General features: G+C 39.2%; 1 protein-coding gene across 2 annotated transcripts in view; it reads right to left on the minus strand.

Annotated features, from left to right (window-relative positions):
* Soga3 (SOGA family member 3) overlaps positions 1-16,922 on the minus strand; it is a 50,868-nt gene that overhangs the window by 15,318 nt on the left and 18,628 nt on the right. For both annotated transcript variants that reach the window (XM_013352411.2, XM_013352412.2), the window contains exon 5: positions 2,990-3,061. In XM_013352411.2, the coding sequence (XP_013207865.1) occupies positions 2,990-3,061 (72 nt within the window). The remainder of the gene's footprint in view (positions 1-2,989; positions 3,062-16,922) is intronic.

Consider the following 16,922-nt stretch of genomic DNA (forward strand, 5'->3'; position numbering starts at 1 on the left):
CCATACTTTCTTCATCCATTCTTCCATTGAAGGGAATCTAGGTTGTTTCCAGGTCCTGGCTATTACAAACAATGCTGCTATGAACATAGTTGAGCATATACTTTTGTTGTATGATAGGGCATCCTTGGGTATATTCCCAGGAGTGGTATTGCTGGGTCCAGGGGTAGGTTGATCCCGAATTTCCTACGAAACTGCCACACTGCTTTCCAAAGTGGTTGCACAAGTTTGCATTCCCACCAGCAATGGATGAGTGTACCCCTTTCTCCACAACCTCTTTTCACCTGGCCTTTTTGAAGTAAACTCTGTGCCATCCTGAGGTGGTCAGGATAGGCTAAAGTGATTCTGCTCCTTCCGTTGTAACTAAGAGGTCACCTGGAGAGGAGGTGTTCTCTGCCTATGTGATAAAGTGGATGTGAGTAAAATGTGACTTGAGTCACTGGCTACCTAGGCAACAGAATGACTGCATGTGTTCACCTCTTGTATAATGTTAATGAAGCCTGTTACCTCTCCCTCCGTTTACCTTTGGTATAAAAGCTGTTGGAAAAATAAATGCAGGGATTTGGGGATCTGATAATCCCTGAAACTCCCTCCCAATACTGTCTTCTGGTTTGTGTTTTTTCCCATGCCTCTACCCTGATGAGAAGTATTTTATGTTGAGGCTAGTCACCAACATACAACAAGCCAGCAGCCAACATCAAACAAAATGGAGAGAAACTCAAAAGTGATTTCACTAAACACTAAACAAGACAAGATTGTCCACTCTCCCCATATCTGTTCAATATAGTTCTTGAGGTTCTAGATAGAGCAATAAGACAACCAAAGGAGATAAAAGGGATACAAATTAAAAGGAATAAATCAAACCTTCACTATTTGCAGATGATAAAATAGTATACATAAGTAACCCCAAAAATTCTACCTGATAAACACCTTCAGCAATGTAGCAAGATACAAGTATAACTCAAAATAATGTGTAGCCCTCATATATACAGATGATAAAATGGCTAAGAAACAAATCATCTTATAATTTCATAAAACTTGAATAATTTTTTTACTGGCAGTTTCCACCCAATCAGCTTCCTAAGATGGGTTTTAATACGTCATAGTCTGAGAATCAGTGTGTTAGGAATGCTAGCATCATCTGCAATACCACAGTACTACAATTACATACTTCCCAAGAAGTTAATATCCAGAAATCAGAAGGTTGTGGACTACGAGACATCTTGACATTTGTAAGGTACCAGGACGCCGTGAGAAAGTGGTGGAAGCTATGATGTGTTTTACAGGAAGATTCCTGCATGCTCCTGAAGGAGGAGCTCTGTGCAACCAGGAACAAAGGTGGGGATTCCTGAGAAAATGAATCCTCTTTAACATAGTAAGTGTAATATTGAAAAGCAAGGTTTGAAAGATAAATTACTGGTTAAAGCTAACTAGTAATTTCAGGATGGGAAGTGCATGGCATCTTCTAATTACTGAAGATGGGAAGGATGAGGGCTCCTGGCATCATGTAAAATGATCCACCACAGATAATTTGGAGTGAGGTGGTTAAAAATCAGGCAGAGACAGAGCTTACGGACAGAGAACAGGGTTTTACTATCTCAGAATGAACCTCTGAGATCCTAGAAAGTAACAGGAAGAAAACTGACCAAAAACAGTGTGGAAAGAGAGAGCAAAAGGGGAAAACAATGTATATTTTAAAATGCTTTAGTTTAAAGGATTTAGATAATGTATCATATTTTGACTATGCAGGCATTATCACTTTGCTTAAAGCTACCTAGAGAGAAAGCTTTTAATAATAATTATTAAAATGTATGCATCTGTATTTTACAACTTGCACACTTGAAGCTAGTATCAGGCTAAGTGTTTGGGGAACATCATAATGTCACTTCTGTCTCAAATATATATTTACTTTTCTATTTTAAAATCTAACACACACATTACCCACACTAGTATAAGACCCAGTTTTTATTATAATGTATTTCTAATGATTTTTTCCAAAGTATTTTTTTAGTTAGGTGCAGAATATTGAGTTTCATTATGACATTTTCATACATATATATCATTGCAGTTTTTTGTTTGTTTGTTTTTTGTTTTTGTTTTTCTAGACAGACTGTTTCTATAGCTTTGGAGCCTGTCCTGGAACTAGCTCTTAGAGATCAGGATGGCCTCAAACCCACAGAGATCCACCTGCCTCTGCCTCCCAAGAGCTGGGATTAAAAGTGTGTGCCACCACCACCTACCTATTTGTTTTTTGACCATAGTTGACCCCATAATCCCCTCTTTTCTCTATTTCTCCTTCTCACTGGCTACCTTCCTCTCCAAATAGTTTGACTTTTGCTCTCACGTCACATATTTATGCAATTAAATTAAATCAGTGTTCCACATATGAGAAACATTATGTGATACTAATGCACTAGGAGTTAGATGGACTCTCTGGCAGACATATTGGGGGTGGGAATGATATGAAATAAAGGTGGTAAAATTTTCTAATTGGCCGGATTCTTTCTCAGCCTCCTGACTGGAAACAAAAGTCTTAATGCTTAAAACAAAGTCTTTGTTGTTTTTTTGCCTTCCAATGGACTGCCTCAAAAAGTTCATAAGCCAGATCAGGACACATTATGCAACAGTTGTGGGCTGATCAACACCCTAAAATCAGGAGAGAAAATTGCTTCAAAGACTTTAAAACTCCAGGCCCCAAGAAAAAATTAGATTTTTCAGCTTCTGTCTCTGCTTTACAGAGGCTCTTTTTCCCCGTGCGTCTGCTGCATGCATGTGTTCCCCCAATCCTCCAGTAAGTACCTTCCTTCAGCTGCTTTTTCTGTCTTTTCATTGTTTAACTCGTAAAAAAAACCAAATTTTATCTAGAGCCCTAGACTGTGTTAATACTAGTTTACCTTTCATTCATTACTCGCTCGTTCCAGTGGTTTTTAGCTTATTAGCATGTACATTTGGAGGTGCTTGATAGGTGCTTTAAATTTTTATTTTGACATACCTCTGTGGGTGTCTGTTGAGCCTTTTTTTCAGATTTTGGCAAATCTTTACTTCCCCTTCTTTTTAAAGATAGCTGAAACAAAACAAGAACATGATTAATTTGTAAATTATAGCTTTTAACTCAATTGTTTTTAAGTGTCCTAGTCTCATGATAAAACCAAGACAAATAAAAGGAGTTCCTAAGGAAGTAAGAATTCCCGAGACACACAGATAAAGATACAATGTTCCTGGAACCAGAGATGTAAATCACAGTAGAATGTAGGTAGCAATTAACCATTTACTGTGGAAAGCAGAAAAACAACTCAGATTCAACATGCTATAGAGCTTACATGTAAGCAAGTGTCTGTTAGCATACTTTACCACTAAGAGAAAAAAGATTAAGTTGTTGTTCCTTTGCTGATTTGGTTGCAACAAACTCACCAAGACATTTTCAGTGGACTCATGCAGAATGTAGAGAACTTCACCCTGTTACTCCACACACCCTTCAAACCCCACTGTGATGCATTGGGAAGTGGGGAGTGGGTGGTGAGATGAGCAGGTGGCCTGGAAGCCTCAGGAATGTGGACTTTTCCCAGAGAGGCTTAGAGTCTAGATCATTATGTAAACTCTCCTATATTTGGTGAACTGGTCAAAACTAAAATGAAACAAACACCAACTCACAGAATATTAACTTGTGTCCATGTCATGGACTAGTACTCTATAACCACTGGCCCTCACTTCCGGTTCTCACTCTAATAATAATGACCTGTGTAAATACTAAGTATAAATACTAATACCCATGAGTGGCCATCTATCATAGGCCACTAGGTACTGAGCAACAGAATCAAAGTTCAATTAGGTACCACACATTTCACTAGAGACTCAAATTAGATAAGGGAGAGAGGATGCCAATAATTATAGTGCATGGTGGGAAATGCAATGCCTTGGGCTGTACAAAGCATGGATTATATTTTTCTTAGTACAGCATCACCTCCATAACAAAAAAGCCTACCTCTGGGCAGAGTGTGGAAAATATTTTCTGAACAAATGAGTAAATATAAAACACAAAGTTCTCCAGCCTATGAGAAGAACAAGAGTAGAGAGGTACAATAGAAACAGAAATAGCTTCTTGAAACAGGAAGCCTTGTGTGAATATAAAGAACTGAATATTAAATCCTTCATATGTCAATTTCTCATTCCCCAGTCAATGGTAAAGGAAAGTAACCGCACAGATGGTGGGGGAAATATACGGCTGTAACTGTTCTTATTCAGGATGAAATTCAAGCTCCACAGGTCAATGGGTAGAGAATGGACTTGTTTAGAACAGTAGTTCTCAACCTTCCTAATGCTGTGATGATGTAATACAGTTGTCCATGCTGTGGTGACCTCCATCCATAAAATTATTTCACTACTACTTCACAACTGCAAGTTTGCTACTCTTAGGAATTGCAATGTAAATATCTAATATATGACCCTGTGAGGGTATGACCCACAAGTTGAGAATCAATGTTCTAGCACCCATACACTAAGTTGTTTATGTGATGATGGTTTCCTGCTAAAACTCTACCCTTCCCTGATTCCTGTGCAGCTAGCTGAGGCAACTTCAGAAGGGGAGGGCTACAGGAGAAAATACGCCATAGACCTTGCTGTCCCTCCAAAGGATTATAGCCATCTTTTATCCTCAAGTCTTCTCAACTGCGCATGTGGGTGAAATTATGCTCCTTTGCCTTGTCTGCCAGGGAACACAGCCCTACCTGTCTGAGGTCAGATGCCTCTCTTTTTCTGCCTTCCATCTCATTTAAACCACCTCAGAGATCTAAGACATGGTGCCAAAACTCCGGATAGGAAACTGGAGGCCACCAGCTGCTCAAGCCCTCCAAGGCAGCACCAACCTCCCTTGCTCTCCTAGGCTTACGGGCCCTAGGCCTGGCAGGGCTGCCTGCTGCTCTCAGGTGACTGCTTCTTCTCACTCCCCCATCTCAGTGCTTTCTCCTCTCTCTTTCCTCTGCCTTGCCCTGACACACTCTGACCTTCTGACTGGGAAGCTAAGTGCCATTCAACAAGAACACATTTGCAGCATACCCCAAAATGCCAGAACAAAGTAATTCATAGAATTAGGTTAGGTCTTGAAGCTCATGGGACCCCCAACCCCCTCAGTCTAGGCTTGAGATTTGCTTAGCCAAAGGCACTGGGGAATTTCCACTGGCTGTGAGAAAATTTGGCAGAGAATCTCAGAAATTTTCTATTAATCTGCCACTCATCAGTGGAACACCCTGAAACCTTTCAGGGCTTTTAGTGCTTTTCAGGGCTTTTCTTGACTCAGGAATCACAGGGTCCGGGGGTATACCTAACCTGTTTTCCAGACACATTTGCTCAATACAAAACTTGGGGGACACTTTGAATATCAGGATATTGCTTTGGTTCCATACCCATTGTAGGGTCAAAATTATCTGTTCCAAAAGACACTCCTAGCTTGTTTGCTGGCTAAAAGGAGCTGCAATTAGGAGAACTGAAACCAGAAACTCTCTTTTGTCTCTCTATGCAAATCTAGCCTCAGTATATACAGAACAATCACAATCACTGCCCAGAATTTGGAACTTTTGATTTTAATATGCAAACTGATTTACGATAACTTCATAAAACAGAATGGTGAGAGTGGTCTGAGGTCGCTCACCCATAAAACACCCAGTTCATTTTAATCTTTCTCATCTCTACTACTCAGTTCTGGTTTGCAACTCTGCCCAGACCAGAATGCCTGCCCCTTCTGCAAGGCCGCTAAACTTGTATCTTTGTAATCCCTGAGTGGGGATAGGATTCCTGCCTTTGGCCTCCCTTTGTTTCTATCCCTCCAAACCTGGATATGTCTTTTTAGTTCTCTGAATACTAGCCCCCCTTCTTGGTTTTGTTCACTAAAATGTTGACGGTTATAGATATCTTTGAAGGTTCTGCTGAAATGAAAATTTTATTTATCTCAGGATCTATATTAGCATTGGGTACATGGTTTAAAAGTCTGTAAAATCACAGTAAGAATGGCTAGATTAAAATCTACCATAAAAGGAATTAACAGTTAAAAGTCCATGTGTAAGTAATCTTAATTTTCTGTAGCATATCATACAAATAACTTGCTTAGGAAAATAGATGTTTTGGAAGACAAAAGGGGGTGTGTTTGAAGGGATTACCTTACCAGGGAGGTAGGTTCAACTCTGAGTAAATAAAAACCATGTGACTTGCTGACATCTTGACCAATGACCTCAGCAGGATATAAGCAACCATGTGGTTGGCCACCATCTTAACTGGTAACCTCAATGAAATAAAAGCAGTCATTTAAGAAGTGTTGGTTAGAAAATTGTTACTGGTCACAGTCAATGTCTTTATAAAAGATGAAAGAGGAATATGATACAGAAATGATGGGGAAAGGGATAGATTATTAAATCTACTTGAATCTAAAAAACAACTGTTAATCTCAAAATGTTTTATATTGGTGAGGATTTTAGTTTATTGATTTAAGATTATTTTAAATTTAAGATTAATGTTGTTATGTCATATGTATATTTTTACTCTTGCTTAAAGGTATTGTGTTTATACAACTCAACTAAAAATGTAATGTATAATTAAAAAATAGAGATTTATAAAAAATACAGCTAGTCATCTATAATAGTCAAACTTATAGTTTTGTTAGGTTTTGTAGATATACAAAGATATATTTCAAATAGATAATCTTCAAACACTTCAAAGACCTAGATAACATGATATTTAAAATCAAATTATCAAATTAATAACAGTCTTTTTATGATAGTAAGATATGTCTTTTACTGGCAACATCAATATACTTCAGAGAAGACAAAGGACATCAAAAAATTCCATATAGGGTTTATTTTCTTTATGGCAAAAGCTAGCTATGTGAGCAAAGAAACTGTCTTTGCCTGAATTGCTGAAAGCTATTGTCTAAATTGAACCAATAAGACATGAGAAAGGTGATTGCCAAGCTTTGCCAAAAGAAGGTAGAACAGAGGCTGGAGAGGTGGCTCAGAGGTTAAGAGCACTGACTGCTCTTCCAGAGGTCCTGAGTTCATTTCTCAGCAACCTCATGGTGGCTCACAACCATCTATGATGAGATCTGGCGCACTCTTCTGGCTGCAGGCAAACATGCACTGTATACATAAGAAATAAATAAAATCTTTATAAAAAAATATCAAAAAAAAAGAAGGTAGAACAGTCCTACAAAATTCCCTGCTTCAAAGGAAAGTCTATCAGAAATGCAAGACCTGTAGGACAAAGATGAATGCCCCAATGGTACAGAGGAACTTTGGTTGCCTGTCTAGTAAGCCAGCTATTTCTGTCCTTTCTCACATTTTTTTGAAAGTTGCTTGTCTGTATTTCCTGCTTACTCAGGTATTATTATTCCCTTCTCAAATCTTTGATGAAATTAAATACTAGATTATTATAGTTGCAATATTTTAATTATGATAAAAGATAAATTAGATATAAAAGTTTAAGCTCACCAAGATAGGATAGATAATTAAATATTTTCTCTAATTTTGTAAAATAAAATAGATTAGATATTGTAACTATAATTATTACTTGATAACTGTTTCATTGTATATAGTTTTACCATGTTAAAGCTAAAGCTTTCCTTTTTGGATGAGGCAGAAAGGGCAAAATGCTGTGGGACAATCCTTTTGTATGTTATAAATATGCTTTACTCTCATGGGTTTATAAAGAAGCTGCTTTGGCTTATAGCAAGACAGAATGAGTCCAGGCAGGAATACCAAACTGAAAATACAGAAAGGAAAAAAAAGCAGAGACAGAGAAAGAAGAGATGCAAGCAGCCATTGGGGAGGCAAGATGCTAGACAGGTAAAACTATGAGCCATGTGGCAAAATATAGATGAATAGAAATGGGTTAATTTAGTTGTAAGAGCTAGTTAATAAAAAGTCTGAGCTATAGGCTGATCATTTGTATCATTAATATAAGTTTTTTTATGTTTGTTTGGGACCAGACTGTTGGGACAAAAGAAAAGCCCTGCCTCCATTTATGGTCAAGCTATGTCAGCTTGAAGTAGTTAAAAAGACTGGCACCCCCAAACCTCATAAAACAGCTTGGGTGACTAATGAAACATGGGCCACCCTACTTACTCCTCTTCTTGCCAGTCAGGACTCAGAATTAAAACTGCTAGACTGAAGTCTTCCTTTGGTGTGGGAAGTCCTTCTGCATATGTGTTGCTTTCATTGGTTAATGAATAAAGAAGCTGGCTTGGCCTGTGATAGGGCAGAATAGAGTTAGGTGGGGAAAACTAAAACAGAATGCTGGGAGAAAGAAGGTGAAGTCAAGGAGAAGCTATGGAGTCACCACCAAAAACAGACACAAGTGGCTAGCCAGAACCTTACCGGTAGGCCATGAGCCTTGTAGTAAAATACAGCATAATGGAAATGTGTTAATTCTAGATGTAAGAGCTAGTTATCAATACACTCAAGCTATTGGCCAAACAGTATTGAAAATACTGGGCAGCTGGGAATGAACAAGCGTCCTCTGACAACATTCCTTGAATCAACTAACCTCTCAGTCCTATCAACCCTCAGAAAAAAAATCCTTAGAGAAATGTCAGATCGGCATAATATCCATCAGAACCCATTGAATTCCTTGGTGGGTACTATGCTGCATGAAAAGGGACTAGATCTGATTATCGCTAATGATGGGATTTGTATCCTCCTCCACAAATGATGCTTCTTCCACAGCAATGCATTCTACCTGGTTTGCGCTGGGGCACTAGATACAGGTAACAGACAAAAAGTCAACCACAGGCCTCCTAAGGATGGACTTCTGCTCCCTCCCACTCTGGCTCCTACCCTCGATCTTCTTTCTTATGGTTTTACCCTGTCTTTTAATCTGTTTTGTTCCTGAACTTCACCCTATAACCAAACAAAATGCTCTACATAAGTTACCCCAATGGCTCTCACCCTACAGTAGCTCCATTTGTCCTATTTGTTTCCTGATACATCTACAAAAGACCCTTTTAGACACTGTGGAGAAATTCTGGCTGCAAGGGACCTTTAGATTTCACCCTAGGCCATATACAGTTCTTTACATTGGTCATCTTTTTTTCCTGTTCCTTTCTTTTGGTGTTCTGAAGGTCCTAGTTGCTTCTACTAGCTCATTTTGATGCAGCACTTCTGGCAGTGGAAATAGCCACTGTCACTATGAGTCAACTCTGACTCCACTTCCTCTCACAGATCCTATCCATCTCTTCCATGTCTTCTCCTCCCTCTCCCTCCACCTTCCTGGGAAAGCTCCATTTTACTCTGTAACCAAATCATCTGCTCAGTGATTATTTTTTCAGTAAGACTTCCCAGAAATAGTGAACGGCATTTACACGACCCATCATAGCCAATCAAGTTAAAACTTCCCTTAAGCTAAGTGACCGGATGACCTCTCTTTTCAACAGACCCAGAACTATAGCCCTCCAACAATGACCCTCCACAGCAGGAAATGACTAAGAGAGAACCTATGCCCCCATTTTTCTGTATCTTCATTTTTCTCTATCTCCTTGAAGTTTGAAATGATAGTTTCCTGCTAAAAGACTATACTTCCCAGCTTCCTTTTTGGCAAGGCAAAAAGAAAAGAGAACAGGGGGAGAAAACATGGTTCAGTCATTTCTGCCCTTCTAAAAATATGTAGCCATATTTTTCCTCAGGTGTTCTCATCCACCTTTGTGGAATGAGACATTCTCAACCACCCAGGTGAGTGATATGCCTGTTCACCTTGTCTACCAACGGATGTGGTCCCATCTGTCTAAGGACAGAGGCTTTCCATCTCTTTGGAGCCACTACAGAAATTTTCTTAGAATTGGAAGCTGTGGGTTCTAACTCAGCAGTTATCAAGAAATACCTTTCTGTACACGTTTTCCGAGAATACCAAAAATCTAGGGGGGTGTGCTGGGAATTCTGGAATATTTTTATATAGAGGCTATTATCTAAAGGAAGACTTAAATTTGTTTTTACTGAATATTGACTGAATATATTTTATAAAGAATGCATTCTGTTATTTTTTGCAGCTCACGTCATACTGTGCCACAGTTGTAAAGAAACCAAATGCAAGCATCATTATTTGAAGAGTTCCCAGTTTGCTTGACACAGCCAGTTCACTGGACAATTCAATAATGCCACAAAAGCATTGATAATGTAAAACAATGATTAACTGGCCTTGATTATGCACTAATTCATGTCAACACTCTAAACGTACATCAACTAATCACGTTGAAGTTGCTGAACCAAGAATGTAGCAAAATAGATACACAAATGTTTTTTTTTCCCTAACTTCAGTCATTAAATCAACATCACTAATGTCATTAGGAAGCTGTTAGAAAAGCAGCTTCTTGAGACACATTCTAGATCCAGTGAATTGGAAACACTGGGACCTATCTACAACCCAATAAAACCTGTAGGTTTTTCTTCTCTTTTTTCTTGAGACACAGTTTCAACTATGTAGATCAAGCTAGCTAGAACTAGCCATACCCCTGCTTCACCTCCCTGAGTGCCCAGATTACAGATGGAGGCAACTCACCTAGGCTCATCCAGTGATTCTGCTGTTAAATCTGCCGTGGTCTAAAGTTACTACTAGGATGCCAGTAAGATTGCTTAAGTCATGCATGCTGAGGTGTGTTCCCTTGACCCTCATGGTGGAATAGATCTGATTCGTATACATTAACATCATACTTTTATAAATAAACCCCTACATGCCTGCCTAGGCAGGCACAAGCCACAAGTCATTCCCAATAAATAAACAAATAAACGTAGAGGAGAAAAAAAAAACAAGTTACAACTTGGTATGTAGTTGAATGATATTCCAGCCCAAGTCTGTGATCTTTTATTGTTATCAGTTAGATCACAAAGGAGAAAGGATTAATCCAGTCTCTTGCTAGACCTGGTGGGAAAAGCTACATCTCATATTGAATGTGATGTATAAGCAGTCAGGTCATGGTAGAAAGAAATTAAAAAAAAATGAAGAGAGAAGGAATTGTAAAGCTTTTGTATAGAATAAAATCTATTCTTGAGAAACAAAAATTTAGTATGGATGTGGCAGAAAAGAAGTATGACATGAGATTCTTGGTGATCTAAGTCAGATCTGGAAAGAAATGGAAAAGGTCTGGATTCTATCTCATTTGTGGCGAATAATTGCCTTAATTAGAAGCATGGTACAGTTTAAGAAAAAAATGTGTCATTAGACCATCACAATTGAGAAACACAAAGACACACAGATGGCAGCCCAAAGGGCACATGTGCAAGGGTGAAGCAGGAAAGCATATTCTCATTCTGAAAATACTGTTCGTCCTTTGTGTCCATCCATTGCACGTATACAATGTGATGCTAGTTTTAACTGTCAACTTGAAACAGTTTAGAAGCACCCAGGGAAGAGACTATCAATGTTAGATTGTCAAATTAGGTTAGCATGTGGGCATTCGTGTGGCAGAAAGGTATCCTGATGGTGTTTATTGAGCCAGAAAAACGTGCCCAGCTTGTGTGGCATCATTCTCTAGGCAGGGAATCTTGAACTGGGCGAGTGGAAGGAAGGGCACCAGTACAGGCCCTCATGCATTCATTTTCTTGTCTTTGGTCTCTTCTAGCTGCTTCAACTTTTTTGTTGTCATGACTTCCCCACAGTGACAGACTGTAACTGGGAATGGGGAGCTAACCTAAACTTTCTCCCTTCAGTTGCCTTTGTTGGGGTATTTTATCACAGCAACAAGAAATGCTGTAAACAAAAGTTACTTTGGTAATTTGAATGCGATCGGCCCTTATAATCTCATAGGGAGTGGTACTATTTAGAAGTGTGGCCTTGTTGAAGTTGGTGTGGCCTTGTTGGAGGAAGTATATCATTGTGGGGTGACCTTGATGTTTCCGATGCTCAGGATACCACCCAGTGTCTCAGTCCCCTTTCTTTTGCCTTCTGATCGAGATGTGCATAGCACCATGTCTGCGTGCATCCTGCCATTCTCCCTGCCATGATGATGGACTGAACCTCTGAAACTGTAAGCTGCCACCTCAGTGAATGTTTTCCTTATAAGAGTTGCCATGGACATGGTGTCTCTCCACAACAATAGAAACCCTAAGCTACTAAAAAAATTTTTTCCTCTAATGTTGTTTGATTAAAAACAGAATGAAATTATTTAAAACAGGAAGCAGAGTCATCTCGAGGCAACAAATGAATAACGTATGAAAGACGGAACATAATGGAAGAAACTGTTATTCCAGAATGGCAGAATTATAGAAAGTTATCAAGGATGCTTGACTTTTGAAGTATCCCTGCAAAATTAAACCACATAAACAACAGGAAGAAAGAAATGAGTGTTTCCCTAGACACATTAACCTCAGAGGAGAAATAGTGGTGGCAGGGACCCTGAAGAGACGGGATAGAGGGAAACACTATCTGGATGGATCTGTTTTCAGAGCTAAGCACTTTACATTTTGTCCTGTAGGAAATGTCAATGCAAGACCTATGAATTAGTCCTGGAGAAACGCTGAAACTAGGGCATGCTTTCCCAGGAGGGGTGTTGTGTTTTACTCTCATTTAAATAGCGTTTAAGTGGGGGGGGTGTTAAAATAAAGTCCTTTGCCAAATCCTTCCCCTTGAAATAAAAGTATATTGCTTTTAATAAGACTACAGGACTAGAATACATTTAAGGGTTGAATTTAATTTTTCTTTTTTTTTCCACTTCAAAGGTCTCCTCTTTATTTTTTTTAATTTACTTATTTATTGAGGATTTCTGCCTCCTCCCCGCCACCGCCTCCCATTTCCCTCCCCCTCCCCCAATCAAGTCCCTCTCCCTCATCAGCTTGAAGAGCCATCAGGGTTCCCTGACCTGTGGGAAGTCCAAGGACCGCCCACCTCCATCCAGGTTTAGTAAGTTGAGCATCCAAACTGCCCAGGCCCCCCCAAAGCCAGCACGTGCAGTAGGATCAAAAACCCATTGCCATTGTTCTTGAGTTCTCAGTAGTCCTCATTGTCCGCTATGTTCAGCAAGTCTGGTTTTATCACATGCTTAATTTTTCAGTGGATGTTTAGTCATCTATTCATATTTCAGTATGCTCTCTGACTTCTAATGAACAAAGATGGGGAACTAAGAAAGGTAGAGGAAGTTAGAGAGAGCAGTGACCTCTCCCCACCACTTCCGTTAGTATTCTGCCCAACCTTCACTCACTCAACCTGCAAGCCTCTATGTGAGTGTGATGGGTTGGGAGTTAGAATCAATTTGGGAGGTGGTGATAGCATCTCATGTCTTCTCTGTTGGCAGCTCAGGCACTTGGCTCTCTAGAGATGTTCGTGGGAAATATTTCTTATTCGGTTTCTTCCTTGCATTCCTATCTCCAACTTGTCCAAAAGAGGCTGTCATGCCTTCTCTCATATGAGGGCCAGGAAGTAGAGTGTTGCCAATAATTATGTGTGCACAGCAATTATACAAAATGAACTGTTTATGTTCCAAAAGTGTTAGTAGATTGCTTTTTCTAATTGAAATTGGGTCTACTTCAGCTTCGTTTGTTTTGTTGTTTTTGGTTATTTCTTTGTATTTAACTTGCAGCACATCTTTGTAGCATTAAACAAATATTCCAAACAGCATAAACAAATTTAACAGACCTTAGTTTAATGTTCCACAACAGTATATGGTATGTGAGTCAGAGAACGGACAGTAGCAGGCCATATATACTAAAGTTAAAACAGTATTTCATCCTCATCAAGGATAGCATAAAAAGTCATGAAGCATTCATTCCATGTTTTTGGTTATTTTAACAGGGAGTCTTGCTATGAAGCCCTAACTGGCTTAATACTCACTATGCTCCCTACCCTGGGGTTGACTAGCTCCAATCCTCCTGCACCAGCTCTTGAGTGCTGGGATTACATGTGAGCCCCAGATCAGACTTTGATCTTCTGTATTTGTAGCATCTGTATCTTTTCAATAGTTTAAGAACCGAGAAAAGTTTGCCCAAAATTCCACCAAAAGATCTATATTATGCATATCATAATATAAAATGAGATCTATTTGTGCAGTTATTAAATCAATGAACTAACTATATTAATGCCTGTGACTTTTATAGAGCAATAAGTATGGCTACATTCTTTTCTATACACTTTGTGTATATCTCCTCTTTGAATCTGGCCGCTGCTTTGTGAGTTTGACATCATAGTATGATGTCATTGTATCTGGACAAACTTCCCAGCTGACAAATGTTTAACCAGCATTCACATTGGATGTTTCAGAGCTCTAGATCTGAATATGTATATTTTACTGTGACCCACAGAAGCAAAGGTACAGTCTAGCAACCAGCTTTATTATTTCTAAGCCTACCTACTCTTCTCTATAATTTCAGAGTATGGCAGCACAAGCCTGGAAATCTCCCTTACATATAGTACACATGTGTAATGTGTCTTTGCATATTATATAGAACAAAAGTGAAATATACACCAGTCATCATCTGAAGTACCTATCATGTCATGTCAACATTGAGGTATATCTTGGAATATACCCCAAAACACTGGAGGGAAAGAAAAAGAAGCAGGAACCCTGTGTCAATTAAGTCTTGTAAACTGGGCACAGTAGCACACACCTCTTCTCCTACTTGTTCCTGAACGAGGCAATAGGATAAGCAATTCAACATCGCCAACTTAACTAAATAGCAGATTTTAGACTATCATAGGTTACATGCAACCATGTCTCAAAACAAAACAAAACAAAACACCTAACAAATAACCAGGCCTTAGAAGGGCACAAAAGGGCCTCTTGTCTCTAAACTCATCCTTTTCTTCACAGATATGAGAAAGCCTAGAAAGACAAGTATACCCAGACTCTACTCAGAACACCGTGTCCATTCTCAGCCTAAGAGGGCGAGATAGGTTTCCAAGATTTATACCAAGGCATGACCTTTTATATAAAGAAGAATACGGGTAAGAGAGGCAGAGAAGCCAGTGTGGTTAGGCCAGTCCATTCTGCACGAAATCTCCAGTGGCTTTCCATCTTGCCTATTCTCAGGGGGCATCCTTTACCAGCTCTTGATTCTATAATATGTTTATCCTACGAATATTGCATAAGGTCTCACTCTATGATCTATGAATAATGGTTTCAGGTTCATGGTGATCCCTTTTCTCATCCTCCTGAGTGCAGGCATTATAGGCTTCAACCACCACATCTGGCTTTTAAAAACATTCTCGTGAGTGTACTTTTCTGGTGCATTTGCCAATATTTTGACTCCAGAAAAGATTTTTTAAAATGAAACTTTATTTCAAAAGCTCACCTTTCAGCACTAAATTGCAAATGCGGCTTTTTAATAAACATGTTTCAACTAGCACAGAGGTGTGATCTGAGTTAAGAGGGAATGAATTTATTAGCATTCACATATATTACTGGGCTTGGATAATATCACAAATGTTTCTTTTATTTAAACTTTGTCTTTATTCTTCATTTTCAGAAATAGGTTATATGCACATTTTATAATGACTCCTTCCCAGATCTAAACTTCTAATTAATATCTGTCAACCCCTGAACAGGTTATGGAGTGCGAGAGACTTCGGAGCACTCACTCTTAAATGGGAAATCTTTATCAAATCCCTCCTCTCAAGGTTCAATGATCTATGAGAAAAGAAATATTTTCGGGGGTCAGGAGTGATGGTTGCCTCCAAAGAAACACTCTCTTCCAGACACAACAGTATTGCGGCACTTATAAACTCCCAGAGAATATAGCAAAATGCCCAAGACTTGCACAGGTTCAAGACAGATAGGGTCCCAGCCATTGAGAGGGAGAAGTGGATAAAGCTCTCGCCCCTAATCAAGAAGCTATCTACAATTGATACCAAATGGCAAAGGGATGATTTTCACAAGACTCCCTACCTAATAAGTCAGAGTTGAAACATGAAGGCAAATGCAAAGAGTGCTTGCCCAAGAAACCCTAGGATTAGGCTTGACAACACGCCACTGAGAGTCAAGAAAGACAAAAGCAAAAGACAAAGAGCATGGAGAAAGGAGCAAAAGAAAGGCACCACGAACTCTTCCCCATGAAATCGGTCTTGGAAATTGTCTGACACTTAAACTCTAGGATTTGTTCGCAGGACATAATGCTAAATAGAAACAATGTGGATTTTTATGTTTACTGAAGATGATAACTTTCCTTGGGATGCTCTATTTTGTTCTTAGGATTTATTTCAGTTACTCTGGGTAGCTGATCTCTCATCCTTTTGCTTTTGATCCTTCTCCTCTGTATCCCTCAGAAATGTCTCATAATCATTATATCAGCTCTTTGCCATGTCAAATCTGTATTTTAAATGCATCATGGATATTTAACTCGTGTTGAAATTCAGTGTCTGAATTTTCTTATTCCCAGCAGTGACCTAACCTTCCCAGCTCAGTTTCCTGCTCATTAGGCCATAGAGATCATCTGTGATGGTTAAATCTATATAATACAGTAAGGGTTTTTTTTTTTAGATGAGAAAACGCTTTCTTGATTTAGGATTTACATAGTTTGGACGTATTATAAGCAAAGATGATTACCTGAACATGGCTAGGCATTAATCCCTGAGTTGTTATTCTCTTTGTAGCTACCAAGAGTCTTTCTCGCCCTTTCTCTGAATTGCTCTGTGCTATAAGACAATCTAAATACTGTTTACTGGAAGACATAAAGGATTGGGGAGAGTTCACTGAGTAGTTAGGCTCAGCCACTACTTGACTCATACTTGTATTTGACCAACAAAAGACACCGGCAGGAATGCTGAGGTAAGAAGAAAGGAGTGATGTGGGTCAGGAGGGAGTGATGTAGGTCTCATGTCTTCTTTCTTTCAACACTACATTAAAATGTAGTAGCCAAGTCTCCTTCAGTCAGTCAACAACTAAGAGACACCACCTAGTAAACATACTCCACAGCTCTACAGTTCAGCTGCCACTGAATCTGTAATGCTCTATGTCCATCCATCCATCC

This window comes from Microtus ochrogaster, linkage group LG9, assembly GCF_000317375.1.
Source record: "Microtus ochrogaster isolate Prairie Vole_2 linkage group LG9, MicOch1.0, whole genome shotgun sequence".
Lineage (NCBI taxonomy): Eukaryota > Metazoa > Chordata > Mammalia > Rodentia > Cricetidae > Microtus > Microtus ochrogaster.